This window comes from Periophthalmus magnuspinnatus, chromosome 18, assembly GCF_009829125.3.
Source record: "Periophthalmus magnuspinnatus isolate fPerMag1 chromosome 18, fPerMag1.2.pri, whole genome shotgun sequence".
NCBI lineage: Eukaryota > Metazoa > Chordata > Actinopteri > Gobiiformes > Gobiidae > Periophthalmus > Periophthalmus magnuspinnatus.
Genome location: NC_047143.1, coordinates 19,939,471 through 19,954,868, shown reverse-complemented (window position 1 = coordinate 19,954,868; position 15,398 = coordinate 19,939,471). Strand labels below are relative to the sequence as shown.

General features: G+C 36.6%; 2 protein-coding genes across 2 annotated transcripts; both read left to right on the top strand.

Moving 5' to 3' along the window:
* Window positions 1–6,260: 6,260 nt before the first annotated feature.
* six7 (SIX homeobox 7) lies at window positions 6,261–8,270 on the top strand. Its single transcript, XM_033983726.2, has 3 exons — window positions 6,261–6,830; window positions 7,441–7,604; window positions 8,093–8,270. Exons 1-3 carry the CDS (start codon window positions 6,423–6,425, stop codon window positions 8,268–8,270), a joined length of 750 nt encoding a protein of 249 aa, XP_033839617.1. The 5' UTR covers window positions 6,261–6,422.
* A 1,600-nt stretch (window positions 8,271–9,870) lies between these two features.
* On the top strand, window positions 9,871–14,991 carry zgc:101810 (uncharacterized protein LOC493612 homolog). Its single transcript, XM_033983277.2, has 9 exons — window positions 9,871–10,034; window positions 10,792–10,902; window positions 11,783–11,941; window positions 12,255–12,384; window positions 12,470–12,606; window positions 12,921–13,070; window positions 13,624–13,769; window positions 13,901–14,033; window positions 14,301–14,991. Exons 1-9 carry the CDS (start codon window positions 9,987–9,989, stop codon window positions 14,469–14,471), a joined length of 1,185 nt encoding a protein of 394 aa, XP_033839168.1. The 5' UTR covers window positions 9,871–9,986; the 3' UTR covers window positions 14,472–14,991.
* The last annotated feature ends 407 nt before the right edge of the window (window positions 14,992–15,398 follow it).

Here is a 15,398-nt window from a genome sequence, read left to right as displayed (position 1 = left end):
TTATATCAAAGGATCACTCTATACAACTTTCAACAAAATCAATAAAATCTACCAGCGAATTTCAACATCCGATTTCACCACTCACAAGAATTTACGGTGTGGGCATTTGTTTTTTCTTAAGGGATTTCAGATTAATTTATTTTGCAGAATTTTGTTTCTATATAAATGTGAAAACTGCCTTCAAGTAAATAAACCACTAAAAACATTGTAGCTGTACTAGGTAAAGCAAGAAATATGTGTAGTAATAATAATAATAATACTTATTATTATAATAATAATTATTATTATTATCTTTTGACTACTTGTGTGTAAATAAAAATATAATTACGCATATCAACAGAATGAGTAACAACTTGTCAATACAACCAGTCAGCCTCTCTGTGTCCATATTATTTACCCCACACATATTGATCTGTTTAACGTCAGTCTCTGACCCATATCCCCATATCCTTGGACAGGTGGTAGCTCTAATAACGTCTAAACCCTATCGCGCGGCAACTTCTTCCCGCCTTTTACCACTCTGAAAATGACATATTATCTGCCTATCACCTGTCTGTTCCCGCCAAAGAGAAGCAGAGGGTTGCCAGATTTTCAGAGAACAACAAGTGACTAAATCTTTGAAAAACAGCCCAGAGCAAGTGATCCGGGCCCTACAAATAGAAGCCCTAAATAGAAGCAATTAGTTGAAGATGCACATATTTTATTTGCATAGTTCACATCAACAATGGTTTAAAAACTTTGTATGGTCATTAAAGGCTCTATCGACATGAAACTGGAGCTGAAAGACCCGCAACTCTCAAAATTTCCAAGCAGCTTTCCAAAAAAAGAAGCCCAAAGTTGATATAAATACGCAAACTTGGCAACTATGGCAGAATGGAGCAGAGAGGAAGGGTTGGGTCAGGTCGTCCAGCGGATCAGGGGGAGGTAAGTCACCCAAGCAGGAATTAATGAGCATTAGAGCATTAGGTAAAAATAAGTCCCACCTTAAAGCCCTAGGGATTCCTAAACAACTCCAGCAGCACCTGTTACATATGAACGAGGAAGCACAAGGAGGATATTCCCACATAATGGAGGCGTTTTGTAACCAGTGCCAGGTGGGATTAGCATAACACTAAGCCGTTAATGTGAGAGCAATACACATGCATATGGGTTAGTTAGAAAGATACTTCCGATTTGTCATGTTATGTATAACTGTACATTGCCATAAGATCACTATGACCTATGAATTTGAATTACTTTTTAAAGGTTAGCAAAAGGTTAGTTTGACCCCAGGTACCAGCATTGGAGAGAGCTATTGGGTCATCAACCTACTGGGTCTATTTATTCTGTTCAATATAATAATTTATAATATAATGGTGGAGTTAGTAAGGCCAAAGGCATCGAAGTAAGGCCAGATTTTTGCCCCAGTGAATATATGATTACGGCAATAGACTTGTTGTAAAGCAACTTTTAGTATACAGAAGTAGAAAAATCAAACCCAAATGTTCCAAATTACGCCAACTAGATCATGAATTTGATTTGACCGCGATTAATGTAGTGCCACTGTCACTCACTGGAATCTGAGGGGAGGAAAAAAAGTGTCTTCTTTGAGCACAAACATCATGACATAGTTTAATTATGACATAGTTTAAAAAGTCAGTATAGTGCAATGTACTATATCAAGCTGAGTGCCTGCAGTGATTTCAGGCCTGTTTTGCACAAAGGTGTTTTGTAAAAGGCTTAAATGAGCGTTTATGTAAGCTGATTCCACAAACAGAGCAGTGATACTGTCTAAGGCTGTCTCCTTATCTCAACCAATCCGTTCCTGGAAAGACTGGATTCCCATGAAACATCACTGCATTTGTGGACACGGGTGTTTTAACAGTACCTCAAATGATGATGTAAATGTAGACTGAATTTATGTTAAAGGATGCTAACCACAATCTGCATAATTTTCTCTTTATGCTAAAGTAAAGTGGAATTTATCTCAACTCTCATCTTTACACTGATGCACTTGCACTGATTTTGCCCAATAAAACAACAGCATAACCGAACTATAAGTCCTTGGGCAATGAAGATCACTCACTCAGAGCCTAATAGAGGCTGGCCAACAGGTAGAGTTGCTGGTGAAAAGTGTTTAGCATGGTGCTACATTAAACAGAGAGGCACTGAATCTCAATATAACAGTCTTTCAAAATTTGTACGGTGAGATCACAATTTATGTGATATTGCCATTTGTTATATTTCCTATCCCATAATCAGTGATTACAGTTTGATACAATTGTATGCATTTAAGCAAAGATTAGAGGTGCACTACGTAACTTTTCAAGTGGAAAGTCCACCCCCTGCTCATTTCAATAAGCATGGCTAAGTATGTCAGATCTGTGGAAGGGTAAACCCACTCACAATGAGAATTCATATTTTTCAAGATATTTCTGAGCAATAAAATGCCTGTAATTGAATAAGGCAAGATAGATAACTTGCGCAATATCGTGAAGCATTTCGGGGAGAGCAATAACATCTCCAAGGAGACATGCAGGGGGTGTACTCACTTCAAAAGCTACATGGCGCATCTTTAAAGAAATTCAATTAAATTTTTAACCAGTTTTTCAAGATGTGTGGGAATTTCAATTGACAAGCATGTAATTACCACATGACACTTGACTGCAGCCATTGTACTTAAATGTGTTTTTCAGTATTTACCGACTGCATTCCTCTGGGCTTTTTTATCAGCTGTGTCTATTGAATGAGGAGATCTGCTCTTATCAGTGCCAGCGGTGGCAAAGGAGGAAGTGACTGCTGTAGTTTGTTTAGTGGTGCTTATGGTGTCTGAGAGCTAAAGCTAACACTGGAGGGGAGGGGGTTAGCTAGTGCATGGGGCTAGGCTTGTCTGAGAGGATACTGCTATTGAGTTGCAAATGACCTTGTAATTAGCCGCTACACATTTGCCTGCGGGGCCTAGCCTGTGTGAGTGTCATTGTGTGTTTTCTAACCCATTTTCCTCAGAATGGGTTGTCGGTGATAAGCAGATAATACTAATTACTTCTCCTCCCAATTGCTTGTTAATTGCATTTAGTGTGGATTTATACAACGTGGTAATACCCAAATCGCCCCAGGCACCATCACACGCCTCCCCCCCGCAAAGAGGCAAAAGCTACAGGTCTTGTATTGAAGCATGGGGGGCATCGGAGCAGGACTCTAATTAATTATGCCAAGAAGAGGCCATATTTTAATAACATAGTATTTATAATGCCAGACTTAGATTAGTGACTAACAAGCAGATTAATTCTACCATTTAATTAGCAATATTTACAAAAACTGCTACTTATATACTGGGGGTGGTACAACAAATCATGTGCCTTTTGGGTTGATTTAGGTTTTCATACCTGATATCCTCATTGTTTGTCCAAGACTGGACCAGCGCAACATATACACTTCATTTTGATACTAAAATCTTTGAACAGTGCATTATCGAATAGAATATTTTTTTACATTGTAAAAGTTAAGTATTTATATTAAAATATATTTTAAATTTTTTTTTGGTTCATCAATTGATTGGCAAAGCCAAATTTTGATCCCTAGCCAATTTTTTACTATGCAAGTTACAATTCACAACATGGCAGTTTGTTGTAAATGGGGACCCTCTGTAAAATATTCTACAAAAAATATATTTAAGGATGGATTTGAGTACAAAAATGTATTGACCCTGCATGGGTAGCTATAGACTGTAAAAAGCATTGATAAATAAATTGTTTTACACAGCAGCAAGACCCGAAATAAGACAAATACATACTGAAAACAGTAGCGCAGGAGCCGTAGTATCAGGTGTTGACAAATTTAAGCACAAAATACAACAATCTCCTTGTTCAAACGCATCCTTCGTCTCCATCTTATCAGCCTGGTCACAGCTCGGAGAGGCTTAAACAGATTTGGGTTCTGTCTGCTCCCAAAGTGTTACACAGAATGAGCAGGACGTGTAAAATGAAGATGACGGGAAATGATTCAAACTTGTAATAGTGAGATTATAGTTAAACTGGTTTTAATGGTTAGATTAACTGGTAGTACGATCTCTCTACTGGAATCCACAATCACAACGTTTCTAAAAACAAATCCACCTAGGATTTTAATCCATTGATCTAAAACATATCCCTGCATGTTAAAAGGTAAATCTATTGATCGATTTCAGCTTCTTTTTATAAATACCATTTTGAGGACTTCTGACCATTCAAATGATGTAAAATTCTGTTTTAAATATTTAATTGCTGCAGCAACAGAAACAACTTTTCATCATTCTGAAAGCCATGGATAGGCATTAACAATTGCATTATAGATGCACTCTTTTAGCTGAAAAACAACCTAAAATTCTACATTAAAAAACACTGGGAAAATTTAGACAGTTGATGCACAATGTGAGGTCTTACAGTTTGAAAAAGAAAAATCTGTAATTGCATTTACATTATAGATAAAATATGAAATTATTTTATTCCTACTTAACCAATTAGATCTGTTGGAAGGAAGTGGTTATTGCGATATTGTGTTATAAATACAACTGTGAAATTAATTTATTCCTACATAACCAAATAATATGTAATACAGTAATCTAAAGTAATTTAAATAATATAAAGCTTAATAGATAAAGCATTTTGCTTAAATGACTCACACTAAAACATCCTTTGTGGCATTCACAAAAACATCACTGGACTTGAAGTCAGTCTAAAAATCCCAGATGTTTTGGATCAACTCATTGTCTGAAAATCTGATTTGGAGTCAGTCATTAGAGCCCCTCACCTCATTTTAAAGCAGCTTCACCTGACTGCAACCTTTATGTAAATCTGAGCGTCTGCTGCGGCCGCTATTGTTTAGGGATAAATCAATATAATTACACAGATTATCCTCTAAACTGGTCTTGGTTCGACTGAGCGGGGTAGTATAATAAGTGACACAGCCAACTACAACACAGGGAGCATTCAGGGTTCACGTGTTTGTATTTGAGTTGACAGATGCTGACAAGACCCTTAACCTGATTTATAATAAGAAAATTATCCTAAGACTGATTAATGAGCTGCCCTGATCACAGGGATAGAACTAATGCTTAATGCTGCACTTTGGAATCGCTCCACTGCACATCAATGTCTAGCGACAGGACAGACAGTCTTGTTACATGCAGCATGTTAAGAACTATAATATTATATATTAAATGGTTTATCACTATTGCAACGGTACTAATGTTCCTCAATTAGAAACCCATAGATAAGACTGAAACAAACTGTAGTAATCCCTGAGGCAAGTTTCTTGGTTGCAGTACCTCAGCAAAAACAACCTTTAATTAAATACACTACTGGAAAGCAACTAATTATAATAGGTGATGAATAGAATAGGTTAATAATAGCCTAATATATATGAATTTAGTTAAGATTTATTTTTTGGTCTTTATTATTATATCGTAATGTATCAGCTAGCACTCTGTCCCACTCATTTCTATATATCAAAATTGGCACCAAAGGATTTACAATTAAAAAATAATATAGAGGCAAATATATAATTGTAGAATATGCAAGACGATCGATAGGCCTATTTTTAATTGAAGAGAAGGAATTCAAAAAGCTCGCTTTTAAATCAATGAGTTTATGAAGGGCTTTGCATAAATTGAATACTGGATCTCCTTACTAATAAAAAAAATATCTGAGGCCACCATTATTTATTAATTATTTAAATACACAATTAACTGAATCATTATTATAATTCTATTTTTTAGCTTTTTTTTTTTTTTTTTTTTTTTAGCTAATTCTATTTGATAACTTATTATTTATTACTGGCTCTGTCCTAACTCTGAATATAACCATCAGCACAATCTACAATCTGAAAATAGTAACTTCACACTACAATAAGCATGCATTGTGGATCAACCACGGTTCTGACATTTTCCTCTGTACAGGAGTCAGACAATCTTCATGTTCTTGTTAAATGACTAATTGCCTGTTGTATTGCCGTTTCTCCTCCTCATCACCATCCCTCTAGGGCACGTCTCCAGATCCGACCTATTAAATAAGCTATCTTTGCTTGTTTGCTCACTGCAGTCATTCTGGCAGTCAATGTATCCTCGGGCTAAGCCAAACAAGCTGATCAGCCGTCACCTCTGTACACACTACCCCCCGCTAAGAAGCTAATGGCCGGGATGTATAATCCTTCTCAAAACAACTGCAGAGATGCTAATTGTATCAAGCTATAAATACGAGTTGACTTCTTGTCCCGCTTCTTTATTGGATCCTCCTCTCAAAGCTCGAGCTGACCGCTGAGTTACAACACTGGTCTCTATAGGAGGATTTCTCCGTTACATAAGACAGCGATGCTCAGGACCCGGTAAACTTCGCTTTTATCGGACTTTACGCACGGACGCTCCGCTTTATGAACTTTTGAAAACTTTTAAAAGGAAACACGCGAAGATGTTTCCACTGCCAATGTTCACCCCGGACCAAGTGGCCCGAGTATGTGAGAACCTGGAGGAGACCGGGGACATCGAGCGTTTGGGCCGGTTCCTGTGGTCTCTGCCCGCCGCTGTGCCAGGATCCGCAGGGGAAGCCCTGAACCGGCACGAGTCCGTTATGAGAGCCCGAGCTCTGGTCGCGTTTCACGGAGGTAACTTCGAGGCGCTTTACCAGATCCTCCAGAGCCACCGCTTTACGCACGAGTCCCACGCCAAACTCCAGGACCTGTGGCTGGACGCGCACTACCGGGAGGCGGAGAGGCTGCGGGGAAGACCACTAGGACCCGTGGATAAATACCGCATCCGCAAGAAGTTCCCCCTGCCCAGAACGATCTGGGACGGAGAGCAGAAGACGCACTGCTTCAAGGTAAAAATTCCATTCAAGAGCGCAGGAGACGTCTCCAACAAACTACCTAAACTGTTTCCAATAATGTGGTGTATTTTTTTCAACCTAACATAAATTTGATAGGCTATTATATCATACAGTCAAACATACGAATACACTAAAACATATTCCATTTTGATTAGGTTACCGTTAAAATAATAGACTCAAATGTGAATACTCAATATATGAGGCGGGGAAACTCAATATAATCCCACAGATAAATTTTTACATAAACATGGAGATTGCTTACACCGCAGACAGGTGAACGAGCAGAGATGCTTGATGCTTAACTTTCTGCTCTGGTTTACTGCTTTGTTGATGTGTTAAAATGCCCTCTAGTGGCTACATGAAAGAACTGCTCAGCAGAAACATTTTTCTCAGGACCATATTAATCCACTTAAGAAGATGATTCTTTTAATAGACATACATTAGCCTAGAATTAATTTGATAGTGGATTTAGATCTAGGATAATATGATTATGCACAATGAGATTGAATGGGATCACATCATAAGAAGACTTTGCATGTCACTGTTTGAAATTTCAAATGTCAAAAGTTGAGGATGTGTCTGAAGAATAAAATTGTTTTTGCAGGAGCGGACTCGCAGTTTACTGAGAGAGTGGTACCTCCAGGACCCTTACCCAAATCCATCCAGAAAACGACATCTGGCCCAAGCCACGGGACTCACTCCAACACAAGTTGGAAACTGGTTCAAAAACAGGCGGCAAAGAGACCGTGCAGCCTCTGCTAAAAACAGGTATGTCTAATTTTTTACATCTGTATTTGGTATTAAGTAAAACAAAAAAAACATACATAGGCTATGGTTAGGTAATATAATGCACAGACTAAAACAAAATACAGCATAGTTATAGGTCCTAAACTCTCTGGTTGACCAGGTTTGCTTTTATTGTTTTGCAGAAAAAGTTGATTTACTTGCAGTTAGACTGTACCCAGTTTTATCATTTAGAATAGTATTTATTTTAAATGAAATGTAAATGAATGTTAAATTACATTACGATGCTGCTTACTGATTCTTCTTTGACAACAAATAGCAGACACAGACACAAATAGGACATCTAAAAAATGAAATTGCATTGTAAAGAAAGAACAATGTATAGATGGAGTTACTATTCAGGGCAGCATTTGAAATCAACTATAAATAAGGATTTTGTTTTTCATAATAGTACTTTGAGAGTTTAAAGTTACAGTACCTGGTTATCTAATTCTCATCTCTCTCCTGTGTAGACTGCAGCAGGACTCCTCACTGCTTCCATCAGAAAGCTCTCCTGAAAACTCAGCACAAGAGCGCCACCGTCTGGGTAGTCCAGAGAACAGCGACTCAAGCACAGGGGCAGATCACAGGGGCAATGGAGCATCCACTCCGGAGATTTCTGTTAGCAGCGACAGCGAGTTTGAGTCGTGAAATGATACCTTTGCAAAAAAACTATTCACAAAAGACTCTTGAATTGCCTGTGGACACTGGAGGCTCTTTGAGTAGAACAGAGCTGTGATGCTGCAGATTTTCAAAGCAGAAAATTATATGCAAATAAGAATGCACTTAAATGCGCCATGACACATCACCTTCACTGTTATAAAATATAATGCAGGAGTATCTTTACACAAATAACAATCTCATTTATCTTTTAATGCAAGTATTTGTAGCAATAAGCCAAGTATTATGAGAAAATCTGTTAAACAGCTTGAGCTATAGAATCAGACTAAGTTTTATTGCCATTGTCAGTGAACAAAATGTAAACTAGGAATTTGCTTCAGTAATATGGTGTAACAAAACAAAACAATGGAACACCATTGTTACAGATACTACAGAAATCTAGTGTAGATTATACTTCTGCTGTGAATATCTTACAGGTTCATCCAATATTATATCTGGTATTACAGTAAAATATTATGATTATGAACATATGCAATTGCCTTACAAAGAACTACAGGGAGGCTTAATATGCAAAACCCATGTTACATGCTGCTTAAAACCTTTTCATCTTGCTCATATTTTACCTGCTGTTTGAGGTCCTGGGCATGGATCTTCTAGGTCCTGGGCTCTGCTGAAGGTGAAATAGAGAACATCAAGCAATAATTGGTCTTAACTCAATGTGCCTCTCAAACATTTGAGTCTGTCTGACCTAACATTAGTCATATCTAATTTACAGACACAATGGCCTACTCCTTACTTTCTTATCATCACATTTCTTACACTGTGTTTCCATTTTTCACTTTTGTACATGTTATCTGTAAATAAATAAAACTATTTTTATCCAAACATGTTTTGACTTGTATATAAGAAAATGCATAAGACAGCTGTTAGTAACATCTAAGTACTTAATGCTAGTTGTTCAGTAAATGCTAACCCTTATTATTTGGAAATGCAGTATTATCAAATAATGTTAAATTTGCAATCAATGTGTCCATGATTCACGAAAATTAGCTTGAGATATAAAGACAGCACTTGCGATTTAATTTGTAGAACATTTTGTAAAAGTCAAGTTGCTATGCTAGTTACTTCCTCAATGCTAGTTGACGTTTAGCCAAATCACAAAATATTGAGCTCATCTTAATAAAACACATTTCCATACAGTTATATGCATACATATTTCTGTAATAAATAATATATGTTCCAGTTTAAAACGCAAATGTATGTAAATAAGATGAAGTTAAACTTAGCCACTCCACTATGCTAATCTAATTTAGCATTTTAGCCATAAGATTCAGAGCTAAGGATCCGCCAAAGGGACAAGAAGACATTCAAAACAAACCCTGATTATTGTGCATTTAGCCTAGTTATGTAAAAGCATTATGTAAAATGTATGTAAAATCTTCCATTTAACCTCTATTTATTTCTTTGTTGAACTATGTGTACATAGGCTACATTTTAATTGGTGGTGGTATCGTAATAACATAATTTATACACAGACTTTCATGGTGCGTCCTGTTTTCTGTCTCAGGAGTGGGCGTTCACACAATTTAAACTCCACCTCCACTCAAACAAGAAGAGGCAGCGGCACTTCTGCATACCTGTCACTTATCTACACGTAGCTAATGCATGGGTAATATTAATTAACTTACCATCTACTCTTAGCTGCAGTCTTGTCCTGTTCGGAGGGATTTTGCAGGCAATTTCACCATGGACAGCCAGGGTAGGAAGGTGGTGGTCTGTGACAATGGAACTGGGGTAGGTAAAAAGTCACATTTCCTGTTGTTTTGTGATTTTCTAAATGACACATTGCTCTAATTATGGAATTTATAATAATAATTTTTAATAGATGACTTTCTAGCAATTGCTTACTGATTACCATTTAAAATCTTGGGTGTAAGTTGGTGCATACTACAGCCTGGTTCTCCATGTGTCTGGACTTGCCAATTGCATGTTTTCTGCTCTCACAGCCATAAATGGTTGTGATGCTTTGAACTGCACTCGCATTGGTTAGAAAACAGGAAGAAACTGCTCTAGTGAAACCCTGCTTATAAACACTTCTCTATTGTGGCTTGCATTATGTGTAATTTTAGAAAAGGCTATAAAAGGTTATACAGCCACTGGTTGTATTGTGGGCACATTACTAAACGTCTGTAGATTCTTCCTGGTTTGCTCTGTTGCCCTAAAGATAAGGAATGTGTCTGTGGTCACCTGGACATGTTGAAACAGTGCTTTGAGGTGTAGCACTGACTTAGGCAAATCCATTGACTTAAAACCAATAGGCCCACCAATGCCTCCAGATATAGGTTGTAGATTAAAAAGCTAATCTCCTGAAACCATTACACACATTGGCATTGTTTGATTTAGATTAAGCCAAATGTCTGATATATATCTATGAGTGATAGATAGATATATAAATATATATTACTGAATATAAATACCTATTGTAGTGGATATTAAATATTAACATGTCTTAATGCAATCCAACCAACATACTTCTCTTATCTTTTCACAGTTTGTCAAGTGTGGTTTTGCTGGCTCCAACTTCCCTGATCACATATTTCCTGCAATGATCGGTCGGCCCATAATTCGATCAAGTATTAAAGTGGGCAACTATGAAATCAAGGTAAAACATTTGTTTGTAACCACTAATTCATGTGGCTTTATTTTCTTTCATTCAATTTATCTAAATTATACACACTAAATTATATAGTCTGTGCCACTTTTAATCTCACAGTTTGGTATCTTGTATATTTAAACAAGGGAAGTGAAAAATTCATTCAAATTCCTGCATAATAAATTTACAAGCATATTGTATTCTCCTACTATAATTGCTACCTCACAATAATTTTGAATGAAATAATAATAAATAATAGGCTTGTCACGATAACACCTTTTGAAGCACGATATATTGGTTCATTAAATATAGACCATAAACGATAAAATCGAAACTAATTTATATCTCTGACAATCACCATATAAACAAAACTATACTATAAATATATCATATGGTAAAAAAAAACAAAAACACAAACTGCATTAAATAAATTGAAGAATTAAAGTACTTAGTTTGTATCTATAAAGAGTCATAGAAGTTATGCATTTGACTACAACTCAAATCTTTTTGTTGTACAGAAAAATACAAGTTTGCAACTAGTAAAATGAAAATAAATATTCAATATAAGTATTGACCCCTAAAATTATTGTTGCATCTAACATATATTGAAGGATAAGTCGATATAGTAATTATCGTGACAGGCCTAATGAATAATGCCATAATTGTATTACTATTTTAATATACATTGATTACCTTAAAATATTTCTCAGTTACTTTGTTACTGGCAATAATTTCTTTAATGCAATAATGCCTCTAAGCTTGAAGTATTTCCTTTTGATGTCCTAAATAACAACTAGTAAAATGTGATAAATAGTTTATATAAGCTAAATTCAACAATCTAGTTATTTCTAAGTACAAGGTAAATATATGAAGTATTTTATTTCGCCAGGACCTGATGGTTGGAGATGAGGCGAGTGAGTGTCGTTCGATGCTGGAGGTTTCTTATCCAATGGAGAATGGGATGGTGCGCTGCTGGGACGACATGCTGCACCTTTGGGACCACACATTTGGACCGGAGAGACTAAATATCAACCCAAAAGACTGCAAGGTACAACAAAAAACACACAAATCACTCAAAGTCAAAGCGTAATGTCAAAGCTAAAAAAGCATAAAAAATAGCAATGGCTTTGTAAAAACTGGCCTATAACTAGCAGCAATATGGCAGAAAGGAGTTACAATTTTGAATTTATTACAGCGGGTTTACTAATCATTGTGTTTACCAGGCGGTTCATATCCTGCCTTCACTTGTGTATAAGCCTACTTCTGCTGTACATTGCCTTCAGAATGAGTGGTTGTGAGGATAAGTGGGTTCCCAGCAGAGGCATAGACTTTTTTATCAATGACACTATTTACCATTTTAGATCCTGCTGACAGAGCCACCGATGAACCCGATTAAGAACAGAGAGAAGATCACAGAAATTATGTTTGAAAAGTACCAGTTTCATGGGATTTATGTGGCTATCCAGGCTGTGCTCACCCTCTATGCACAAGGTATCATTAATATAAATACAAAGTATATTGGGTAATGATATTTACACTGTAGTGCTTACCTCTTTCTGTTTCATTCTGTCTCCAGGTTTGCTGACTGGTGTGGTGGTGGATTCTGGAGACGGAGTGACCCACATTTGTCCAGTTTATGAGGGGTTCTCTTTGCCTCATCTTACTCGCAGGCTCGATATTGCAGGGCGGGATATCACACGGTACCTCATCAAGGTAGAAAATGAACAAAAATGGAATATTAGTACACACATATACATGAGAGGTAGCTTTACTGATGGAAATATTGGGGGGAATTGGACTACACTACTGCTATACTAGTGCTAAAGATGAATTAACCAACAAAAACAAAAATGTGCTTCAGAAATTACACTATTACTAATCCACATGCTACCTGAAGGACCCCTTGTTTCCCAATCAGGGAGAAAAATGTTGGGAACCACTCAGGGAGATAATTAGCTGTGCTTAGCCTGAAAAAAGGGATGAAATGCATCAGAATACAATTATTACAAGACACCCTTGTTCTTTAGCTCCTGCTGCTTCGAGGTTATGCCTTCAACCACACAGCAGACTTTGAGACAGTGAGAATGCTAAAGGAGAAACTGTGTTACGTGGGATACAACATCGAACAGGAGCAGAGACTGGCCAATGAAACCACTTATCTGGTTGAATCCTATGAGGTATGTGTATTTTACTACTACATTTGCAGCTTTTAATCTATACTCCATGGTGTCAAATTATCAGAGGTACAGTGACCAAAAATGTGTACTCAAGTATGGGTAGCGTTACTTTTAAATATTATTAAGTAAGTAATATTAGTAAATGTAAGTAGCAACCCAAATAATGACTGAAATAAGAGTAAAAATTATTTGGAGAAATGTATTAAAAACTAATTTAGTATTTATAATGTAATCAAACAGACAAAACAATAATGTACACATTCTGGTATTTCCAAAGACTAGATACAAAATCAAATCATATCTGAAGGTAAGGTGTAATAAGTGCAAATGTTCATATCATTTAATATGATCAACATAGAGCTTTTGTCACTATAGACTTAATCACAGTGGCAAGAGTAACTAAAACATTTTACTCAAGTAAACATAATATTATTCAAGTAGAAGTAATGTATTAGAAAACTACTCTGACAAGTACAATTTCCTCCAAATGTTGCTCAAGTAAATGTAACTAGCATTCTCTGCATTTTATGATGCACTTTTTTGTTGTCCATAGCTTCCTGATGGACGACAGGTGCGCGTTGGGGGTGAGCGCTTTGGGGCTCCTGAAGCTCTGTTTCAGCCTCATCTCATCAACATCGAGGGGGCTGGAGTGGCCGAACTACTGTTTAACACCATCCAGGCTGCAGATATTGATTTAAGGTAACAAATATCTTCAACAATAGAGTCTAAATTATACCTTTAAATTATATCTACAAACATTACTTACTTTACACTATTTCATTTTATCTTTGTAACCTGCTTATGTTTAAATAAATTTATCTTTGTGGCAGGCCAGACTTCTATAAGCACATCGTCTTGTCTGGGGGGACCACCATGTACCCAGGACTTCCCTCTCGACTGGAGCGAGAGATCAAGCAGCTTTACCTGGAGAGAGTCCTGAATGGAGACACCGAAAAACTATCTGTAAGTTTTAAAGGTGCACTCTGTAACTTTTTTGGTAGATGGGCTGCCACAAGCTTGTCTTCATAAAAATGTGATGTGTTAGAAGAAGGAATGAGGGGTAAGGAATCGGGGGAAAATTAAGAGACCACATATTACTGTTACCATAGCAATTAGCAATGCAATAGCAATTAACAAATGGTCAAATGTGTTGCTCAACAAATGAGCTGCAGAAGTAGTTAGTCAAATTTCACCAGTACATTTTCAATAACATCACCTTTGTTTTTGTAGAAATTTAAGATCCGCATTGAAGATCCCCCGAGGAGAAAGCACATGGTTTTTCTGGGAGGAGCAGTTCTGGCCAACATCATGAAGGACAAAGACTCCTTTTGGCTGACCAGAGAAGAATACCAGGAGAAAGGCCTGGGAGTGCTGCAGAAACTTGGAAGTAGCATTAGATAATTACACAGCATGCAAATACCATTTTAAGCATTATGTGAGAAAAATCTTTGGTACTTCAAATTTCAACTTCAAATTTGGGACTATACTGCAACTAAACCCAGAACTAAACCTGAACCCTAAAGACCATGACTAAACTAGGACTGGAACAGGACAAGTGTGTATGCAGCCTAGGTTTTAATTGTTTGTAACATATATTTTGGAGGAAGGTTTTGATACATAATTTTTGTCAAAAAATAATCACACTATTATTATATTTTAAGGTTACAAGATAGGGTTACAACTGTCAATGTCTTAATTATATGCATGCTCCTTTATTCGTGTAAGGCTGCCCACAGGGACAATTCAGTGCAATTAATTCAATAGCAATACTTTAGTGACCCATAAGGTACAAAGTAAATGTACTGAATTTGATTCAGTTTACATTATAGCATTGCACAGTGACTTTTAATTTAGCCTGTATGTGTGTGTGAATGTTTCAAAGTTGCTAAATTGTCATTGCAATAAATAAAATATCAACTTCACAGTTGCAGCCTGATTCTTTTCTTGATGTTCTTAATAAAGAGCTCTCTCTAGTGGTCAGTTATCATACTACAAATTACAACAATATGAAGATGCACCTTGGGGTGTTACAATATAAACTTTCAGTGTTACGATTAAGAGAAGAAAGGTCACAACAATTATTCATAATTAATAAGTTATTAATGTAAGATCAACTGATGAACATCACTTTTAAATAAAGTATAGACTGATTAAAAGTACTGCTTCTAAAATGGTCACATTCTTTTTTATATATGACTATACTGTGAAATGAATAATCACAATCATCACAATCATGACTTCTATGTAATTCCTCAGTTGAATTCTGTCAGCTGAACAATGTTTTTAGAGTGAATACATTTCACTACTCATCCCAGTAGCTTCTTAATT